This window comes from Nematolebias whitei, chromosome 2, assembly GCF_014905685.2.
Source record: "Nematolebias whitei isolate Nwh7 chromosome 2, NemWhi1, whole genome shotgun sequence".
NCBI classification, from domain to species: Eukaryota; Metazoa; Chordata; class Actinopteri; order Cyprinodontiformes; family Rivulidae; genus Nematolebias; species Nematolebias whitei.
The window spans coordinates 9,196,670-9,214,461 of NC_056499.1; the positions used below are offsets into that span (position 1 = coordinate 9,196,670).

The 17,792-nt window shown below is 37.3% G+C and overlaps 1 protein-coding gene across 1 annotated transcript in view; it reads left to right on the forward strand.

Moving 5' to 3' along the window:
• LOC119422597 (transmembrane protein 255B) overlaps window positions 1-17,792 on the forward strand; it is a 27,322-nt gene that overhangs the window by 1,560 nt on the left and 7,970 nt on the right. The window contains exons 3-4 of the mRNA XM_037689984.1: window positions 755-817; window positions 14,465-14,554. Coding sequence (XP_037545912.1) covers window positions 755-817; window positions 14,465-14,554 — 153 coding nt within the window. The remainder of the gene's footprint in view (window positions 1-754; window positions 818-14,464; window positions 14,555-17,792) is intronic.

A 17,792-nucleotide genomic window follows, 5' to 3' on the forward strand; every position in this document is an offset into this window, starting at 1 on the left:
AACAGTCTTGTTGGTCATTTTGACCCAAGAACAACAGTCTTGTTGGTGATTTTGACCCTAGAACAACAGTCTTGTTGGTCATTTTGACCCAAGAACAACAGTCTTGCTGGTCATTTTGACCCAAGGGCAACAATCTTGTTGGTCATTTTGACCCAAGAACAACAGTCTTGTTGGTCATTTTGACCCAAGAACAACAATCTTGTTGGTCATTTTGACCCCAGGGCAACAGTATTATTGGTCATTTTGACCCAAGAACAACAGTCTTGTTGGTCATTTTGACCCAAGGGCAACTATCTTGTTGGTCATTTTGACCCAAGGGCAACTATCTTGTTGATCATTTGACCCAATAACGAGTCTTATTGGTCATTTTGACCCAAGGGCAACAGTCTTGTTGGTCATTTTGACCCAAGGGCAACAGTCTTGTTGGTCATTTTGACCCAAGGGCAACAGTCTTGTTGGTCATTTTGACCCAAGTGCAACAGTCTTATTGGTCATTTTGACCCAAGGGCAACTATCTTGTTGGTCATTTAGACCCAAGTGCAACAGTCTTATTTGTCATTTTGACCCAAGGTCAACTTTCTTGTGTGTCATTTTGACCCAAGGTTAATAGTCTTATTGATCAGCAGTCTTTTTAGTCATTTTAACTCAAGAGCAGTAGCCTGGATGGTCACTCCAAGAGCAACAGAAAGGTTAAATGTACAATCTCCTCATGCTTCATGGTATAATCTTGTGCACTGTTTGTTTGTAACTTCAGCTCAGTTTTGGAGCGTTCCTGGGGATCGTTGGCATCCACCTGGTGGAGAACCGCAGACCCATGGTGAGTTTGACCTTCTGCACTTTTAACATCTTTCCAGTTCTATTAATTTACTAAATAACCACAATATTAGAGGTAAATCAATCTTTCAATCAGGTTTTTTAAAATCTCTTTGGATAAAACTTATTAACATCACATGTTCTAAATTACATAGGTAACAATACTTATTACAGCCCGATACTTACAAGGTAGTTCCCTTCTAATTACCTGGTGCTTACCACAGTACATAGCTGATCATGACTGGGAACTTACCAGTCATACCTGGTACTTATCTAGTACATGCATAGTACAAAATGCATGGGTACTTACCAAGTATGTGCCATATCCTAAACAGGTAGGTGCTAGATATTTACCTGATACTTACTAGTATCTACTTGACAAGATACCTGATATTTGCTTGGTACTTACAATATGTACCAGATCCTAACTGGGTACTTACCAGTATGTACCAGGTACTTTTACTTGATACTTACCCAGTTCATTCTTAATTCCTACCTAATATGTACCTGGTACTTACTGGTTACTTGCCTGATATTTACAGGTGCTTACCTGGTTTGTACCTGGAACTTGCCTGTACTGTATATCTACTAGGTATGTGCCTGGTTTTGTACCTGGTACTTACATGGTACAAGCTGGGTAAGTACCAGGCACATACCAGGCTGCATTTTGTATTTTCTTCAATGTTTTTATCCATGTTCTGGTCTCCTTGCCTCCTTCAAAACTTTTTTTAACCTTTTTGATGCATTGTCTGATTGTTACTGGTACTGTCAAATACAAAAATAACAAAAAATGCTTTACAGATTCTTACAGATTTATTGTTCAGATTTATATGTGGCTTAAACATAAACAGTAAAACCTTTAGGTACAACTTCATACTGCTTGTTGTTTTTCCAGGTTTCTTGCATCTTTTTGTTTTTTTGACTCAGCATCTAAAATCGAGGTCCTGTTCCTGGAAAACAGGACACATATAACATAAATTACATGATCTTATTACGCGCTTTGCAAATTTGCTAAACTGTTTTTATGGGAAATCGCTCTGTTGTGAGCAAGAAGCAAATCAGATTACTTGATGGCAGCATAATGAGTTCAGGGTCCTAGTGCCCGGGTCGGTGTACGTGACCAGATTTGTGGTCGGGAAAATTTGCCTCAGGACTTCAGTGACAGGAGGGAGAATTGTGTTAGCATTGGCTCGTCGCTGGTAGAGATCCTTTGTTTCAAACAGGAACACAAATAATTTGACAAATAAAATTACGTAGGTTCACAATTGGAGGACAAAATGTAAAACTGAAAATAAGATATCCTGATGCATGCATCCAGATGTGATTTTATACTCTGCCATTGAATCAGTTCAAAGCCAACATCAGCCAGTTTGTGACAAACAGTTCAATCCAAAGCAGCTAAAAGCAACCTGAAATTGCTAGATGACATTTAATTCCTGTAGTCAGGATCACGAGCATCATTTGAGAGCCAGCATGAAACTAACTTTAAAGACACCGGTGACACAGAGACCTGTTTTATTGGTGCCTCATTTCCTAATTTCTACACTTTACATATTCACTTCAGGTGTGCACTACGTTCTTTGGTACAGGGATTATTTTTTTAATCCACATTTCATTTATTGGATAATGTAAAGACAAAATGAGAATGATAGATGGACAGACTCGTCAAACTATCACTATAAAAAAAAAGTCACCATCTTTGTTTTTACTATCAAATGAAGACGTTTAGAGCGAAAATCTTTACATGCAAAAATACAAAACAAAGTTCAAGAGGTAGACACTCCTGTATTGCATGGTAGCGTAGCGCTACTTTAGTGCCGGCAGTTGTCGACCAGGGTGGGGTACAGCAGTAAAGCCTTCTCCGGATTCGCTAACCTTACTGTTGCTCAAATCCAGAATGCTCGATTATAACAACAACATTTATTGCTGGGCTGTATTTGCGCCGCTGAGTATGGTCCCTGTTTAAAAGCGAATAATGTACAAAAAAAGCAACATTTCATCTAGATTTTCTTACTTTGATTCAACACATTTAAAACATGTTTCTCACCAAGTTTGTGGAAATTCAGCTATGGGGATTTAAAGACATTAGGATGCGTGAGAGAAGCAGAGCATGCTTTATTCACACGAGGAGAGCTGTTGGTCAGGCTATATTTTGTTGTGCTTTGCTTTCTTAAATAGTTATTGAATCAAGTGTTTACATATGTAGGTAAACGTAGATGTTTAACAACTCGTTAAAATACACCAGAATGCAGGAAATGGCATTTACTTTATTCAAAAATTTATGGGGGAGGACCCCCAGACCAGTGTGTCCCCCACCCCACATTACAAATGCGTCTGACGTCAATGTATAATTCCTACTTTTCGCTCCAAGACAGGTTACATCAACCAACTAAAACTAAGTACAACAACTATCCATCCATCCATTATCTTTACCCGCTTATTCCAGTTTGGGTCACGGGGGTCGCCGGTGCCCATGTCCAGCAATCACTGTGCGAGGGGCGGGGGACACCCTGGACGGGTTGCAAGTCCATCACAGGGCCACATAGAGACAAACGAGACAAACAACCATTCACTCTCACTCACACCTAGGGACAATTTAAGTTACCAATCAGCCTAACATGCATGTTTTTGGTCTGTGGGAGGAAACCGGAGTACCCGGAGAAAACCCACGCATGCACGGAGAGAACATGCAAACTCCACCCAGAAAGGCCCCTGGACTGGGGTTTGAACCAGGAACCTGCTCGCTGAGAGGCAGCAGCTCTACCAGTTGCACCACCGTGCTGCCCCAAGTACAACCAGTTAAAACAAAGTACAACATGCTAAAATAAAGTATCATGAACAAGTGAAAATAATTCCCAAATGTTGTTTAGACCAGTTGTGAAAAAAAACTGTCACTGTCTTTTCACATAAGATTATATTTGACTAAACTAAGTATAAAAAGTACCTTGGATACAGAGAATTGTTACTTTTGTTGAATTGAGACTTTTATGGTATTTTCCTGAAATGCTTGATTTAAAAATGTTCTTGGCGTGACAGAGGTGTGTTCTCCGAGCCCAGCGATGGGGCTGATGTTCCTGAGTTTGTGTGTTGTGAATTTTTCATGTGGTGTTCCGGGTGTTGTGTGTTCGGATCACATTGAATTAGTTTATGGGACAGTGTGCCGTATCAAATCCGGTCTTTAGGAACACCTTTTCAAGTGGCGCAGTACTTTATCAGCTTCTGTTCTCTGTCGGTTCGTTATTTTTTCTGTTTCGGGGTTGATGATGTTGCTTCGTGGCTTTAGACGTGTGAAAGACAGTAACCTGCTGCGTTTTCGGCTGCTTCTTTGGCATGGTCACCATTTTTCTCTTCTTTAAACATTAATGTTTGTGATTGCTGCAACACAAGCGGCGGTCTATGGTGTCTCCTCTGAGACACGATGTCCGCTCCTCACACAGGTGTCTGATTCCTCCCTCCAGCACCTGATGCCCACTGGGTAACATGAGAGGGGGGTTGGTTCAGCGGAGCGTCTCATTAAAGAACAACTAGCTGCACCGTGAAGCTGCAGACACCTGAGAGCTCCGGGTATTTGGGTCCTCCGACCTCATAAAGCAACCGATGAAGGCCTTAACGCGGTTGGAAATGTAAACAGCGATAAATGTAGAATTATTTACGGCAACCAAAAATAAGTTTCCTGCTCGCCTGGAGGATCGTATTGGATTTTATAAGAAAATAATTTATTTTTATGACACTTTTTATTTTGATTGGTGTTTTTACAAGAGGTGCTATAAAGAATTTACTGATATGTTCCAGTTTTAAACAAAGATTTCATGCTCAGAGTATGTATTTAGGATGACTACCAGCTACCACCACAACAAATTTCAGTTCGACATCTTGAATCAAGTGGACTCCAAAGGTTGTTTAGTTGTAGCTGTGCATCCAATAGTTACTCTGAGTTTCATGTAAATCTGTCCAGTGGTTCACAAGATATTTTGCTAACAGACTAACAAACACATGCATTATCACCCACTTATTTTACATTTAGTGGCAACAGGTGAAAGGTGGGCCTTAAATTATAAGGTACTTATTGTGATGTCATGAAGACTGAAAAACTGAAAACAAAAAAAAAAAAGTGAAGTAAAAGTTTTTCTTGATGTGTCAAATTAAAAGTTTGTGACCGGTCGTAAATTTCAAACTGCTTTTGTTTATCTGTGGAACAAGCCAAAGTGATTGAAAATATTTATTTTATTTATTATTTTATTAGTCTATGGAAGAGTCGACCCGGAACCATTTTGATGTACTGTGTATAAACATACGTAAATAAAGGTGCGTTGTTTTTATTTAGTGCATACCTGCATTTCAGATTGTCTATCATTGTACGTGAAAAACTACCAAAGTAAACTCTTTCAAACTGCACCGTTCAGTGAAGCTCAGGATAACTTGAATGTCTCTAGATACGTCTAAATACAACTTTTATGTTTTTGCCAAGAAACTTTCTGTTTTAATGATAATTAATTTAGAGTGAACTAGATGGGATTTTAAAGCTAAAATAAGCAGAAATGAGCTAAAAGCTAAGAAAAGTAAAATGTTAGCTCAAAGACAGAAGTAGCTAATCACTAGAAGCTAAAATGAGAAAACCTCTTGCTAAAAGTAGTGAAACACCAGTTAAAAGCTAATAATAACAAAAATATATTTAAATGTGAAAAGTACCAAAAGGCAGGTCGCAAGTAAAAAAAGCAGTGTGGTATCTAAAAATAAAAAGTAGCAAAAAGCTAGCAAAAAAATTAAAACAGCGGAATAATAGCTAAAGGCTAGAGGTAGAAAAATAGTAGCTAAAGTCCAAAAGTAGCAAAATGATAGCTAAAACCTAAAATAAGAAAAGGTAACAGGTAACTAACAGGTAAAAGTAGCAAAAGACTATGTACAAGTGATGACGACTAAAAAAGCAAAGACTAGCTAAAAGCAGCAAAAGTATAGCTAAGATTTAAAAGTTGCAGAATTGTAGCATAAACCAAAGGTATAAAATATGTAGCTAACAGCAAAAAATAGAAAGATAGCTAAAATGCTAAAACAATTAAAGGTTAGCTAACAGGTACAAGTAGCAAAATTCAATTAAAAAATTCAAGTAGCAGAATGACAGCTAAAAAAGTAAAAAAACTAGTTAAAAGTAGCAGAATGGTAGCTAAAATCTCAAGACAAAAGGTAAGTTAAAAGGTTATGGTAGTAAAAGACGAGCTAAAATTAGCATTGGCAATTTAAAAAAAACAAAAGGCTAGTTAAAAGTAGCAGAATGATAGCTAAACACTCAAAATAAAAGGTAAGCTAAAAAGTTTAAAAGATGAGCTAAAATGAGCAAAATGAGAACAAAATAAACAAACAGCTAGTTAAAAGATAGCAAAAGGTGAACCACAAGCTAAAAGTAGCTAAAGACACAAATAAAGTTGATACGCTGCAGCAGATTTCAAAGATAATGTTTTGGTGAAACTGAAGAAATCTCAATTAATTAACTTGGTAAAAATATCTGTAAATGTATTTAAAATAAGGTTAATATTTTGAAAAGTTGCAAATTATTAAAAAAAAAAAAGTCACAGCATCCATCTTCCACATGAGCTGAATGTTTTGCTATTACGAACTCCTAAAACGTGTGCAGAAGTAGGTAGATCGCAATAAGTAAATAAAAAGAATCAGGATTTACACAATAAAAATAAATAAAACATAACACTGCTCTGATGTTTCTTTACGACTAAACATTCATTGAGCTCTTTGCTCGAGCAGCCTGCAGTCCTTGTGGTCACCTTGCAGTCCAGAACCTTTAAAGGGCCGTATTTTACCCAACGGGCCTCCTATTAGCAGCACATCCAGCTGTGGTCACAAATGGACCGTGGCCCGCTGCAGGAGAAGACCTTGCAGCGGTCAGCGAGTTTAGTTTCATAACTCGATACGGATCTTTACCGAGGCCATAAAAACCCTCCTCCTGTCTTTATCTATTTGTCATTAAAGTCTTTTCGTCTCTAAAATGTTTTATTACACGTTTCTGCAGTTCACTTGTGCTTGAAGTAGGTGTAAAATAAATAATATTAGATTCTTTCTGAAAAGTTGGAAAAATAAAAATGATCTTTACTGATTTTTTTTTTAACGTTGATTCAGCGTTCACTGTTTTTTATTTTATGTACATGTTTTGCAGTCCACCTATTTATGAATACTTTGTGCTTTTTCAACCATTCGTTTATGGTAACTTTATGAACAGAAAATTATTTTGTTCCCATTTGCTTCAGCATTATTGCTTAATTTTTATCTTCTTCAGTTATGTTTTGTTTTTAGCTTCTATTCTGCTATTTTCAACTTTTGTCTACTCTTTTGCTACTTTGGATTTTGATACGTTTAACTTATAGCTAACCTTTTGTTGTTTTCAGCTTTTAGCTAGCCTTTTCCTATTGTAAGTTTTAAGAAAGTTTTTTTATTTTAAAGTTTTCAGCTATCGTTCTGCTAATTTTAGCTTGAGCTACTCTTTTACTACTTAGGTTTTAGCTACACATTTGCTGTGTTAAACTATTATAGATTTGCTACTTTTGAGTTTTACCAAATATTTTTACTGTTTTTTGTTAAGCACTTTGTTCACCATCACCATGGTTGTGTAAAGTGCTATAGAAATAATTAAATAAATAAATAAATAAATTTTTATACTTTTAGCTAGGCTAGTTAACTTTTTTATAAGCTTTCAGCTACTGTTTAGCTACTTTTATATTTTGCCTATTCTTTTGATACTTAAGATCCTTGATATCCTTTTGCTAATTTTAGCTTTTAGTTAGCTCTTTTGGTTTTACGCTAGCATTTTTTTTAAAGCTTTCAACTGCCGTACTACTAATTTCAGCCTTTTGCTAATTTAAGTTTTAGCTAGCCTTTTGTAACTTTTAGCAAATGTTTTGCTACTTTTAGCTAGCCATTTGCTGTGTTGAGGTTTTTGTTACAGTTTTGCCTTTTTTAACTTTTAGTTATACAACCCATCCTACATCTAGTTTTAGCTACCTTTCTGCTGCTTTTAACTTTGGCATACTCTTTTGCTACTTTTTGGTAGCCTTTTGCTACTTCTAACTTTAACTAATTTTTTGCCACCCTAGCATATTTCTACTTTTAATTTTTACTTTTTTAATCTATCAGCTGCTGTTCTGTTAAATTAACTCTTAGCTACTCTTTTGTTGCTTTCAGTTTTAGCTATCATTTAGCAGTTTTTAGCTTCTTGTTACATTTTTGCTAATCGTAGCATTTTGTTGGCATTTTGCAATTTTAACGTTTTAGCTATAGTGTTTGCCAATTTTAGCTAACATTTTGCTGCTCTTGGGTTTTAGATTGTGTTTTGCTATTTTAGTGGCTTTTAACTAATGTGTTTTATTTTCAACAGTTTATAGTTGTTGTTTTTTGCTTCTAGCTAGTGTTTTACTTCTTTTAGCGTCAAATACTCAGCACATTTTAGCAGCTACACTGCACTCAACATTTACACAAAATGTGATTAATTTAGTGTCACTGCTAAATTTATGTTGTTTTTTTAGTTATTTTGAAATTACCAGTTTCAGATAAGAGCATTTTGTAACATGTTTTAAAATTAGACCTTAATTTTAATAAATATTCAACCATGCTGAGTATCTAACAGAGTCAATAAGTCACGGAGTTACTCCTAACAGTAACTGAGTCGAAGTAAAAAGCATAAATTGAAACTTCAGTCACCGTCGCACTTTCTGGAAATGAACAATCCATCGTTATACGAGTGTGTCTGTCCTTTTACTCTCTGATTATTCAGTTCCCTCCGAGGTTCGGAGCTTTAAGCAGTGAAGATGTTTTATGAGCTGGCAGCTGGTGCCAAGGTAATCTGAAGTAATGCAGTTGTCAGGCTCTATTGTCTCTGCTGCTGGCCTCATCTCCCACTCCCAGTCCATAAAACCAGTCATTTAAACCGCTAATGAAGTGAAGAGTCTGGACCAGCAGCAGATAAAGCCAGCCAGAAAAAAGATAATTTCCTTAGCTCCTGTTCACTTTGCTGATGGGAAAATCCACGCCAGGATCTTGTTTTAGTTTAGTTTTCACAGCCGTCGTTGGGTTCAGTCTGGTCAATTTGCGTCAAATATTTGAAACCGTGTCAACGTTTGATGTGAATTTTCAAATCCAACCCACAAGTTGAGTTTAGAGCTTTAAAATGTTTGTTTTCTGTGAAGAGGTGGAATCTCGGACAGAGGTAAATTTGTGCATCGGTCTCCACAAAATTTGCAAATGGGGGAAAAAAAACTACAAAAATTTATTGAAATGGTTAACTGGCTCCTGTAAGAAAAGAAAAAAAACATATTAAGGACTCATAAATTGACTCGTACAAGCGCTTAATACGAGACACAAGCATTGTAAAGAGGATGTTAAAGCAAAAGCTAAAAAAAAAGGATAAATAAATCTGGGGTTTTATGTTCACACCTAGGCCTGTCACGACAACAAATTTTGCTGGGTGACTGTCTCAGAAATTATTGCCATAAACGATAATATTGTTTGAAATTTGACAATAATTAGTAATTATTGTCAAATTTAAGAAATGACTAATTTTATTTTGAGTGTAGTACCTTTTTTGAACACTCGATGGCAGTATAAGACTGTATGACCCGAAGGATGGATAGTGAGGGAGTGAGCAGCGTCTCTTTAAGAAAAATGGGAGGGAGGCCCCTTGACGTGACATGGGCTGTCTCTCCTTCCTGTTTTTCTGGTTCTCAAAATGGCAGACGCTCGGTGTCGTTTGAGCTCTTTAGCATAGCATTTTTCACACAAAGCTTTTAATAACAAATCAGCAAACAAGTTCTCAGCTTTTTTTTGCAGAGAAAAACAACTTTTTACACGAAGGCACAGGTTTCAACCGGGAATTTTGGAGCTTCAACAAGACGGAGGTTTTGTCCTGAGGTTGGCCTGTTAGCTTAGCTCATAGCTTAGCTGCTTTTAACGAGCCAAAAACGCGACGGACGGTTAAAACAGATTTTAAAGAGAAAGGGAGGGGTCAGTGAAGAGCACCGGAGTTGAGCCTTTTGTCATCCAGTGTCTTCAGTAGAAAGAGAGACATGAAGAAACGATAAAGCCGATAAATGAAAATGAGGTTGATAATTTTAATTTACCGGTATCATACGATTATTTGATTTATTGTTTATCGCGACAGGCCTATTCACACCAAATAATTACATTTAGGATAAAAACAAACGGAGCCTGCTGTTTTCACTGCACGATAAATGCTCTGAAATGACAAAAAAATCTGACTTCAACACTCACAGTAGTAACAATCTGAGAAAACTCCATGAAGGAATGCATTTCATCAAAGATCTATTAGTACTCAAACTGTTACATGTAGATAACTCTCAACTACTACTACTACACCAAATAAATAAATAACTAAAATAAAGGTGTGCTGATTTTTACACACTAAACCATCCGAAGGTCGAGGTAAAGTTAACTGGTGTTTAACTTGTAGTCGAATCATCTCAGTTTGGAGAATCAAGGAGAGACGTTCACGTTGCTAACAGCTAGTAAAAACAAGGTGCGTTCAAGAATACATTTCTACCTTTAAAACAGCTAAAACTAAAATAATAATACAATTTGAACATAATAAATAATAATGATAGTAATGTCATCACAGGCAGCACGGTGGCGCAACTGGTAGAGCTGCTGCCTCTCAGCGAGCAGGTCCCTGGTTCAAATCCCGGTCCGGGGGCCACCGTGACCCAAAATGGAAGAAGCGGGTAAAAGATAATGGATGGATGTCATCACAATGTCATCACTGTATGTTTCCATACACTGGTAAAATTAGTCTCTGCATTTAACCCATCCACCACCAGGTGGTGCAGTGGGCAGCTATTGATAGCGTCGGGGGGCATTTTGGGGATGAGGTGTGCTGCCCAGAGACACCACGAGGTGTGCAGTGACCGGGGATCAAGCCTGGGACTTTCGGGTCCTGGGCCGGCTGCCCTGCCTCTACACTTGGCCCCCATCATCCATCCATTCATCCATTATCTTTACCTGCTTCTTCCTTTTTGGGTCGCGGGGGTCACAGGTGCCCATGTCCAGCCATCACTGTGCGAGAGGCGGGGTACACCCTAGACAGGTCTCCAGTCCATCACAGGGACACATAGAGACAAACGAGACAAATAACCATTCACTCTCTCACTCACACCTAGGGACAATTACCAATCAGTCTAACATGCATGTTTTTGGTCTGTGGGAGGAAACCGGAGTACCCGGAGAAAGCTCACGCATGCACAGAGAGAACATGCAAAGTCCATCCAGAAAGGCCCCTGGACTGGGATTTGAACCAGGGTAACCTGCTCGCTGAGAGGCAGCAGCTTAACCAACTGCGCCACCGTGCTGCCCCCAATTTGAACATGCCATGTTACATAGATTTAAGTTTGTCCCTTTGCCACTGAAAAATGTTGGTGTTGCTATGCTAGCTGCTATGCTAGCTGCTACGCTAACTGCGTACTCTGTGGCTGTTATAGGTATCCTACCTATTTCTGAGTCCTCCAGTTTTACAAAAAAATCTCTCTGCCGATCATTTCTTCCTATAATTAAATTTCTTCAAATCGCTCAAACAAAAACACAATTAACCTCCAAACAACTACTCTTCTGTTTTTGTTTGTTTTGTTGATGTGATTTTATGATTAGCTGCTGCTTGGACAATTACACATCATTGTTGATTGACAAATAGAAGTATAGTAGTTTAGTGTGGTGGTAGGAGTTCAGATTTTTTTTCTTGAATCAACTCTGCTCCTGATTCTCCAAACTGAGACCGCCCCGACTGCTGTCTACTGCAGGTAAGATACTGACTACACATAACTACACTCCTACTTGTGCTATTGATTGCTATTTTACATTTTCATGTTTCAAGACAAAGTCATGAAGAAGTCAGAAAATAGTTTTTCAACAGGATTTTTTTTTTGTCACCAATTTGAATATTAAAAAAAAAAAGATTAAAGGGTTTCTGTAAGTTTTGGTCCCGGAGAGGCGATTAACGCATCTAACGGATGCTGAGTGGTAAATTTTATGACCAGACATCTGTGAGCGGCCAGCTGGTTCTGCTGGGCCGAAGCTGAGGCCGTCTCCTACAGCAGTGCACGCCTAGGAGGGTGGTGCGGTCTCGATTGTTAGAAAAGTTCAGGTCTAAGGTTATTGATCAGTGATTGGAATAGGAAACTGTGTGGGTTTGTGTGTATGTGTGCCAGACTGAGGGAATTAGATTGACCTCAAGGCCTCGGGAGGTCGTGGTTCTGCTGCTGCGTGTTGGTTCTGGCCGATAAATCAGACAAAAACTCTTCTCTGTTGGCAGAGCGACGGGCCGTACATTTCCTTTATCGTCTTGCAGACCAGACGCTGCGGACGACCAATCAGGACAAAACCTCACCAGGGAGATGAAGATTACCTCTGCGTGTGTGTGTGTCTTTGTATTTGTTACCTTGTAGGGCCCATTTCTCCAACTTATACTACATTGTGAGGACCAACTGCCCCATAGGGAGCAGTGTCATTGTTGGGTTATGGGTTAGGTTTAGGACTAAGTTGTAAATTTAGGATGGGTTAAGTTTAGGGTTAGGTATGTACTGGTAATAGTTAGGTTTAAGTTTAAGTATGTACTGGTAATAGTTAAGTTTAGGGTAATGTATGAACTGGTAATGGTTAGGTTTAGGTTTAGGTATGTAATGGTAATGGTTAGGTTTAGGTTTAGGTATGTACTGGTAATAGTTAGGTTTAGGGTTAGGTATGCACTGGTAATGGTTAGGTTTAGGGTTATGTATGTACTGGTAATGGTTAGGTTTAGGGTTAGGTATGTACTGTAATAGTTAGGCTTAGTGTTAGGTATATACTGGTAATGGTTAGGTTTAGGTTAGATATGTACTGGTAATCGTTAGGTATAGGGTTAGGTACTTACTAGTAATAGTTAGGTTTAGGGTTAGGTGTGTACTGGTAATAGTTAGGTTTAGGGTTAGGTATGTACTGGTAATGCTTAGATTTAGGGTTAGGTATATACTGGTAATGCTTAGGTTTAGGGTTATGTATGTACTGGTAATGGTTAGGTTTAGGGTTAGGTATGTACTGGTAATAGTTAGGCTTAGTGTTAGGTATATACTGGTAATGGTTAGGTTTAGGTTAGATATGTACTGGTAATCATTAGGTATATTGTTAGGTACGTACTAGTAATAGTTAGGTTTAGGGTTAGGTATGTACTGGTAATAGTTAGGTTTAGGGTTAGGTATGTAATGGTAATGGTTAGGTTTAGGGTTAGGTGTGTACTGGTAATAGTTAGGTTTAGGGTTAGGTATGTACTGGTAATGCTTAGATTTAGGGTTAGGTATATACTGGTAATGCTTAGGGTTAGGGTTAGGTATATACTGGTAATGGTTAGGTTTAGGTTAGATATGTACTGGTAATCGTTAGGTATAGGGTTAGGTGTGTACTAGTAATAGTTAGGTTTAGGGTTAGGTATGTACTGGTAATAGTTAGGTTTAGGGTTAGGTATGTACTGGTAATAGTTAGGTTTAGGGTTAGGTATGTACGGGTAATGCTTAGGTTTAGGGTTAGGTATGTCCTGGTAATAGTTAGGGTTAGTGTTAGGTATGTACTGGTAATGGTTAGGTTTAGGTTTAGGTATGTACTGGTAATGGTTAGGTTTAGGGTTAGATATGTACTGGTAATTGTTAGGTTTAGGGTTAGGTGTGTACTGGTAATGCTTAGGTTTAGGGTTAGGTATGTCCTGGTAATAGTTAGGGTTAGTGTTAGGTATGTACTGGTAATGGTTAGGTTTAGGGTTAGGTATGTACTGGTAATGGTTAGGTTTAGGGTTAGATATGTACTGGTAATGGTTAGGTTTAGGGTCAGGTTATAGAAATGAATGAAAAATTAATGGAAGTCGATACAAAGTTCCTGTAAAGATAGAAAGACAAACTTGTGTGTGTGTGGCGGTGTGTGTGTGTGTGGGGTTCTCTGATGAAATGATAAATTTGTTTTTATACACATAATTAAAATATGACATAAACTTTCAGAAAAATTAGAACATTTCAACATTATGGCATTTTAAGATGAAAACAGATCTGATTTTTTTCTCTAGTTTCACCAAATTTTGGGTGATAATGTGCTTGCATGTGCTCACTTCTGTTGTGTTAGCAGAATATCTGATGAACCAGTTGATAAATTTAGTTGAAACTTTTAGAAACCAACCGTTGGACATCTGACTATAACTGGTCAACTTTTAAAGTCAGCTCGATACAAAATGGCCGCTGCAGCCAACTGACTGTAGGAAAACAGAAAAAAAAGTTACAACTCAGACAGTTTTACAGATGTTGAGCTAAAATTTGGAGTGGTAGTAGCTAGAGTCATCACCATCACAAAATCCAAAAGCTAACAAATCAAGTACCGGTATATTTATTTTTTATAAATTTAAGCAAAAAGCAAAAAAAAAACAAAAAACTTTTCTTTAAGATAAAAAAAAAAATTAAATTATTTTTATTGATTTATTGTACAGTACAACTAATGGGTCATTACATTTGTAGGTCTGATATATTTTTTTTATCAAATGTCCTTTGAGGATGGTTAAAGGTACATTTCTAACATTTTCCTCTTTCTCGTCTTCCTTTTCCTTCCTCTACTGTTTTTCTTCTTTTCTCTCTTTAAGTTGGTGGCAGCGATAATCGTCATCAGTATCGGGATCATCGCGTCGTTCATCTGCGCCATTATTGACGGGATCATCGCTTCTGAGTTCATAGTAAGTTCTGAGTTCATCGTTAAGTGTTGTATTTAAATAACGGTGAAAACAGAAACACTAATCTACAGAAATTACATTTCTGCAAACGTGCAGCGTGAACACTGAAAGTTACGGTGGCCCTAAGGTGTAAATGAACATTTGAAAAAACACAACAAAATCACAAAAACATTTGAACAAACAGAATTACATTTCAAAAAATGGAATTAGAAAGTTGTAAAACCAGGTTTTAAAAAGCAAAAAAGGAGCAAAACACTAACTACGATTAAAAAAGCAAGCTGCAAAGGACAAAAGTAGCAAAATGCTACGCCAAAGTAGCAAAAAGATAGCTAAATGTAGTAAACGACTATGGCTAAAAAAGCAAAAAGTTAGTTATATTCTAGCTAAAGACTAAAATAGTATAATGCTAGTTAAAATAGCAAAATGTTTGTTAAAAGTAGCTAGTTAAACGTGACAAAAGGCAAACTAAAAACTAAACGTAAATAGGCTAAAATGGGATAATTGTCTCTTTGAAGGGAACCAGAGCTGCAAGATGTGTTGGTTTCAAAGAGCATACATCATGACCACATGTGGGTGCAAGCAGCTAACTAATTTGCTTTGCTAACCCATATCCCATTAATTAGAAAATTTGCTTGACTAATGCTAAACAGATTTAAAAAAATTAGCTGCGGTTAACGTTAAACTGCTAACCGGTAAGACGACTGTCAATCAGTCTGAAGCTGCGTCGACCAATCACGTCTTGTTACGTGTCACTTACACGCAGTCAGACAATAGCGTGGCTAATGGACTCTGTGAGACATGCTCACAACAGACAGGAACAAGCATGTGTATTTTGTTAGCACTTAAATTTGGCGAACCCTAATGTAGCTGAAGCTAATTCCGTTAACCATTTACAAAATTTGCCCAGGCCTCCCTTGCAAAAGAGATATGTGATCTCAATGGGATTTGCCTGGTTAAATGAAGGTCAATAATGATAAATAAATAATGAAATGAGCGAAACCACTAATCCGCTAAATGAAAAGTCAGTTCCACTATTAGCTGTTAGCGAATTATTGGAATGGCCGTATTCAGTGTTGCCAGATAACAGAGGCTGTTTTTAAACAGTATAAACATACATTTATTATGGCATTACACATAAGCAATAGCAAAATTATGCTAAACACTTCGAATAACATACTTTTAAGCTCTGATAAAAAAAAAAACATTTTGCATATGTATTTTTTTCTACATATTTTTACAAACAAAACATCCTGACATCTGCGTGTGGGTGGAACCTGTCGTGGGAACTTTAACAAACAGTGAGAAGTAAGTTGCTGAGACTAAATCAAGAGATCAGATCTGATCTTGCGAGTGTCTTTATTTCGGAATTAGCTGACCTTTTATAGACCTTTCAGTTACACACACATATTTCCTAATACAGGAGTTCTTAAGAAAACAGGTGATAAGATGCAGCCTGAGATCTGAGGTTTAAATCAGGAAAACAGCCAAGTCATCATTATTTTAATGAACAGGGAGGATGATGGATTTGAGATACCCAAGGTCAAGATACCTAAGGTCAGTCAGTACTTTTAAGGAGTACAGGTGATTTGTGATGAAGAAACTCTTATCAGCCTGAGCTTCCAGTGAACCCTTCAGTTACTCATGTGACTATAAGTTTGCTTATTAAATAATTTTACTTTCTATCACAAACTCTCTAGTGGTACAGTATGAGTGTTTGGGGTGTGCGCCTGGGAGCGATAAACAGGAAACGGGGGCATGGAAGGGACAAACTACCTACTATCACCCGTCTTTTGCTTTATTGTGCGGAGCTGGGATCAACTAGTTTCACATGGAAAGAAAGTCAAGCCCAAATACGCAACTTCACGTTCAAAACAAGCCCAAAAAACCGCGACTCACATGATTTGCAAGCGACTTAAAAAAAAAAAACAAGCCCAAAGTTGCTTATAATAAGCAGACTTGGCAACTATGGCCGTATTAAGTCTCAACAAGCTCCAACACCCATCCCTGAGCTGCTGCTCTCCTTAATCTTAGTGAACAACCGAAGGAAGAGTGAGTGTCTGCATTTGAGGAGGAAATCCAAGAAATCACAAGGAGGAAAAAATAAAATGAGCTGCTCTCAGCTGTGTGCAACTTTTGATGTTTGATGTAAAGAGCCGTTCAAAAGATTCAGATCTTTTATGAACTTAACGTCTCTAAAAGAGGCTAACCCATAGCTAAAACTGGCTAAATGCTTGCTAAAAAACATAAATTGTACAAAAGGCTGACTAAAAGCTAGAAGTATTAAAATATGGTGAAATCTGAAAATTGCAGAATGCAAGTAAATGTAAAAGCTAACAGCTAAAATATTAAAAGGCTAGCTAAAAAAAACAAAAGGTAAATTAGCTAAAGGCTGAAAGTAGCAAAAACCTGGTTAAAAGTAGCAAAAAATAGCTAAAAGTAACATTATGCTAACTTAAGCTAAAATTAGCTAAATGCTGGGTTTTATTTATTTTTTCATTCAACCTTTATTTATACAGGCTAGTCTCAGTGTCAGCTTTAAGTTGAAAGTAGCAAAAAACTAGCTAAATACAACAAAACATTAACTAGAAGCTAACCAAAGCTAAAGTAAGCTGAAACCGTGGTCCCACCTCTACGTTGTATCAGTTTTCTAAGAATTAGGCCGTGACACAGTTTGTCTTGGGTGTTGTTGGTCTCCACATTTATTCTCTCTCACGTAGGACAAGACAAATAAAAAAACAACCACATTATAGCTGCCCGCTCCAGTCCTACACAAAAGAAAAATACATAACAAAACTAAAATCAATTTAAACTATTTTAATATCATAAGTTCACTTAAATATTTACAATAGGGGATGGGTATATATATTACAATGGGGCACTTAATAAATCTATACATAAACAGGATGAACTTAGATGAAAATTAATCATCCACCTCTCCCATAGGACACTGTACAAAATGGAGGGTGTAAAGGTTTCAAACTAAGTCACAGGGTTTCAAACTAAGTCACAGGGTTTCAAACTAAGTCACAGCATTTCAAACTAAGTCACAGGGTTTCAAACTAAGTCACAGGGTTTCAAACTAAGTCACAAAACAATACCACAGAAGAAGAAATAAAAAGGAGGAGGGGCTCCCAATCTTAAAGTCACAGTGGTTTCTTAAAGTATTTACAGTCAGTTATATGTACAATCTGAATAAATGGTAAATGTGTATATATATATATATATATATATATATATATAT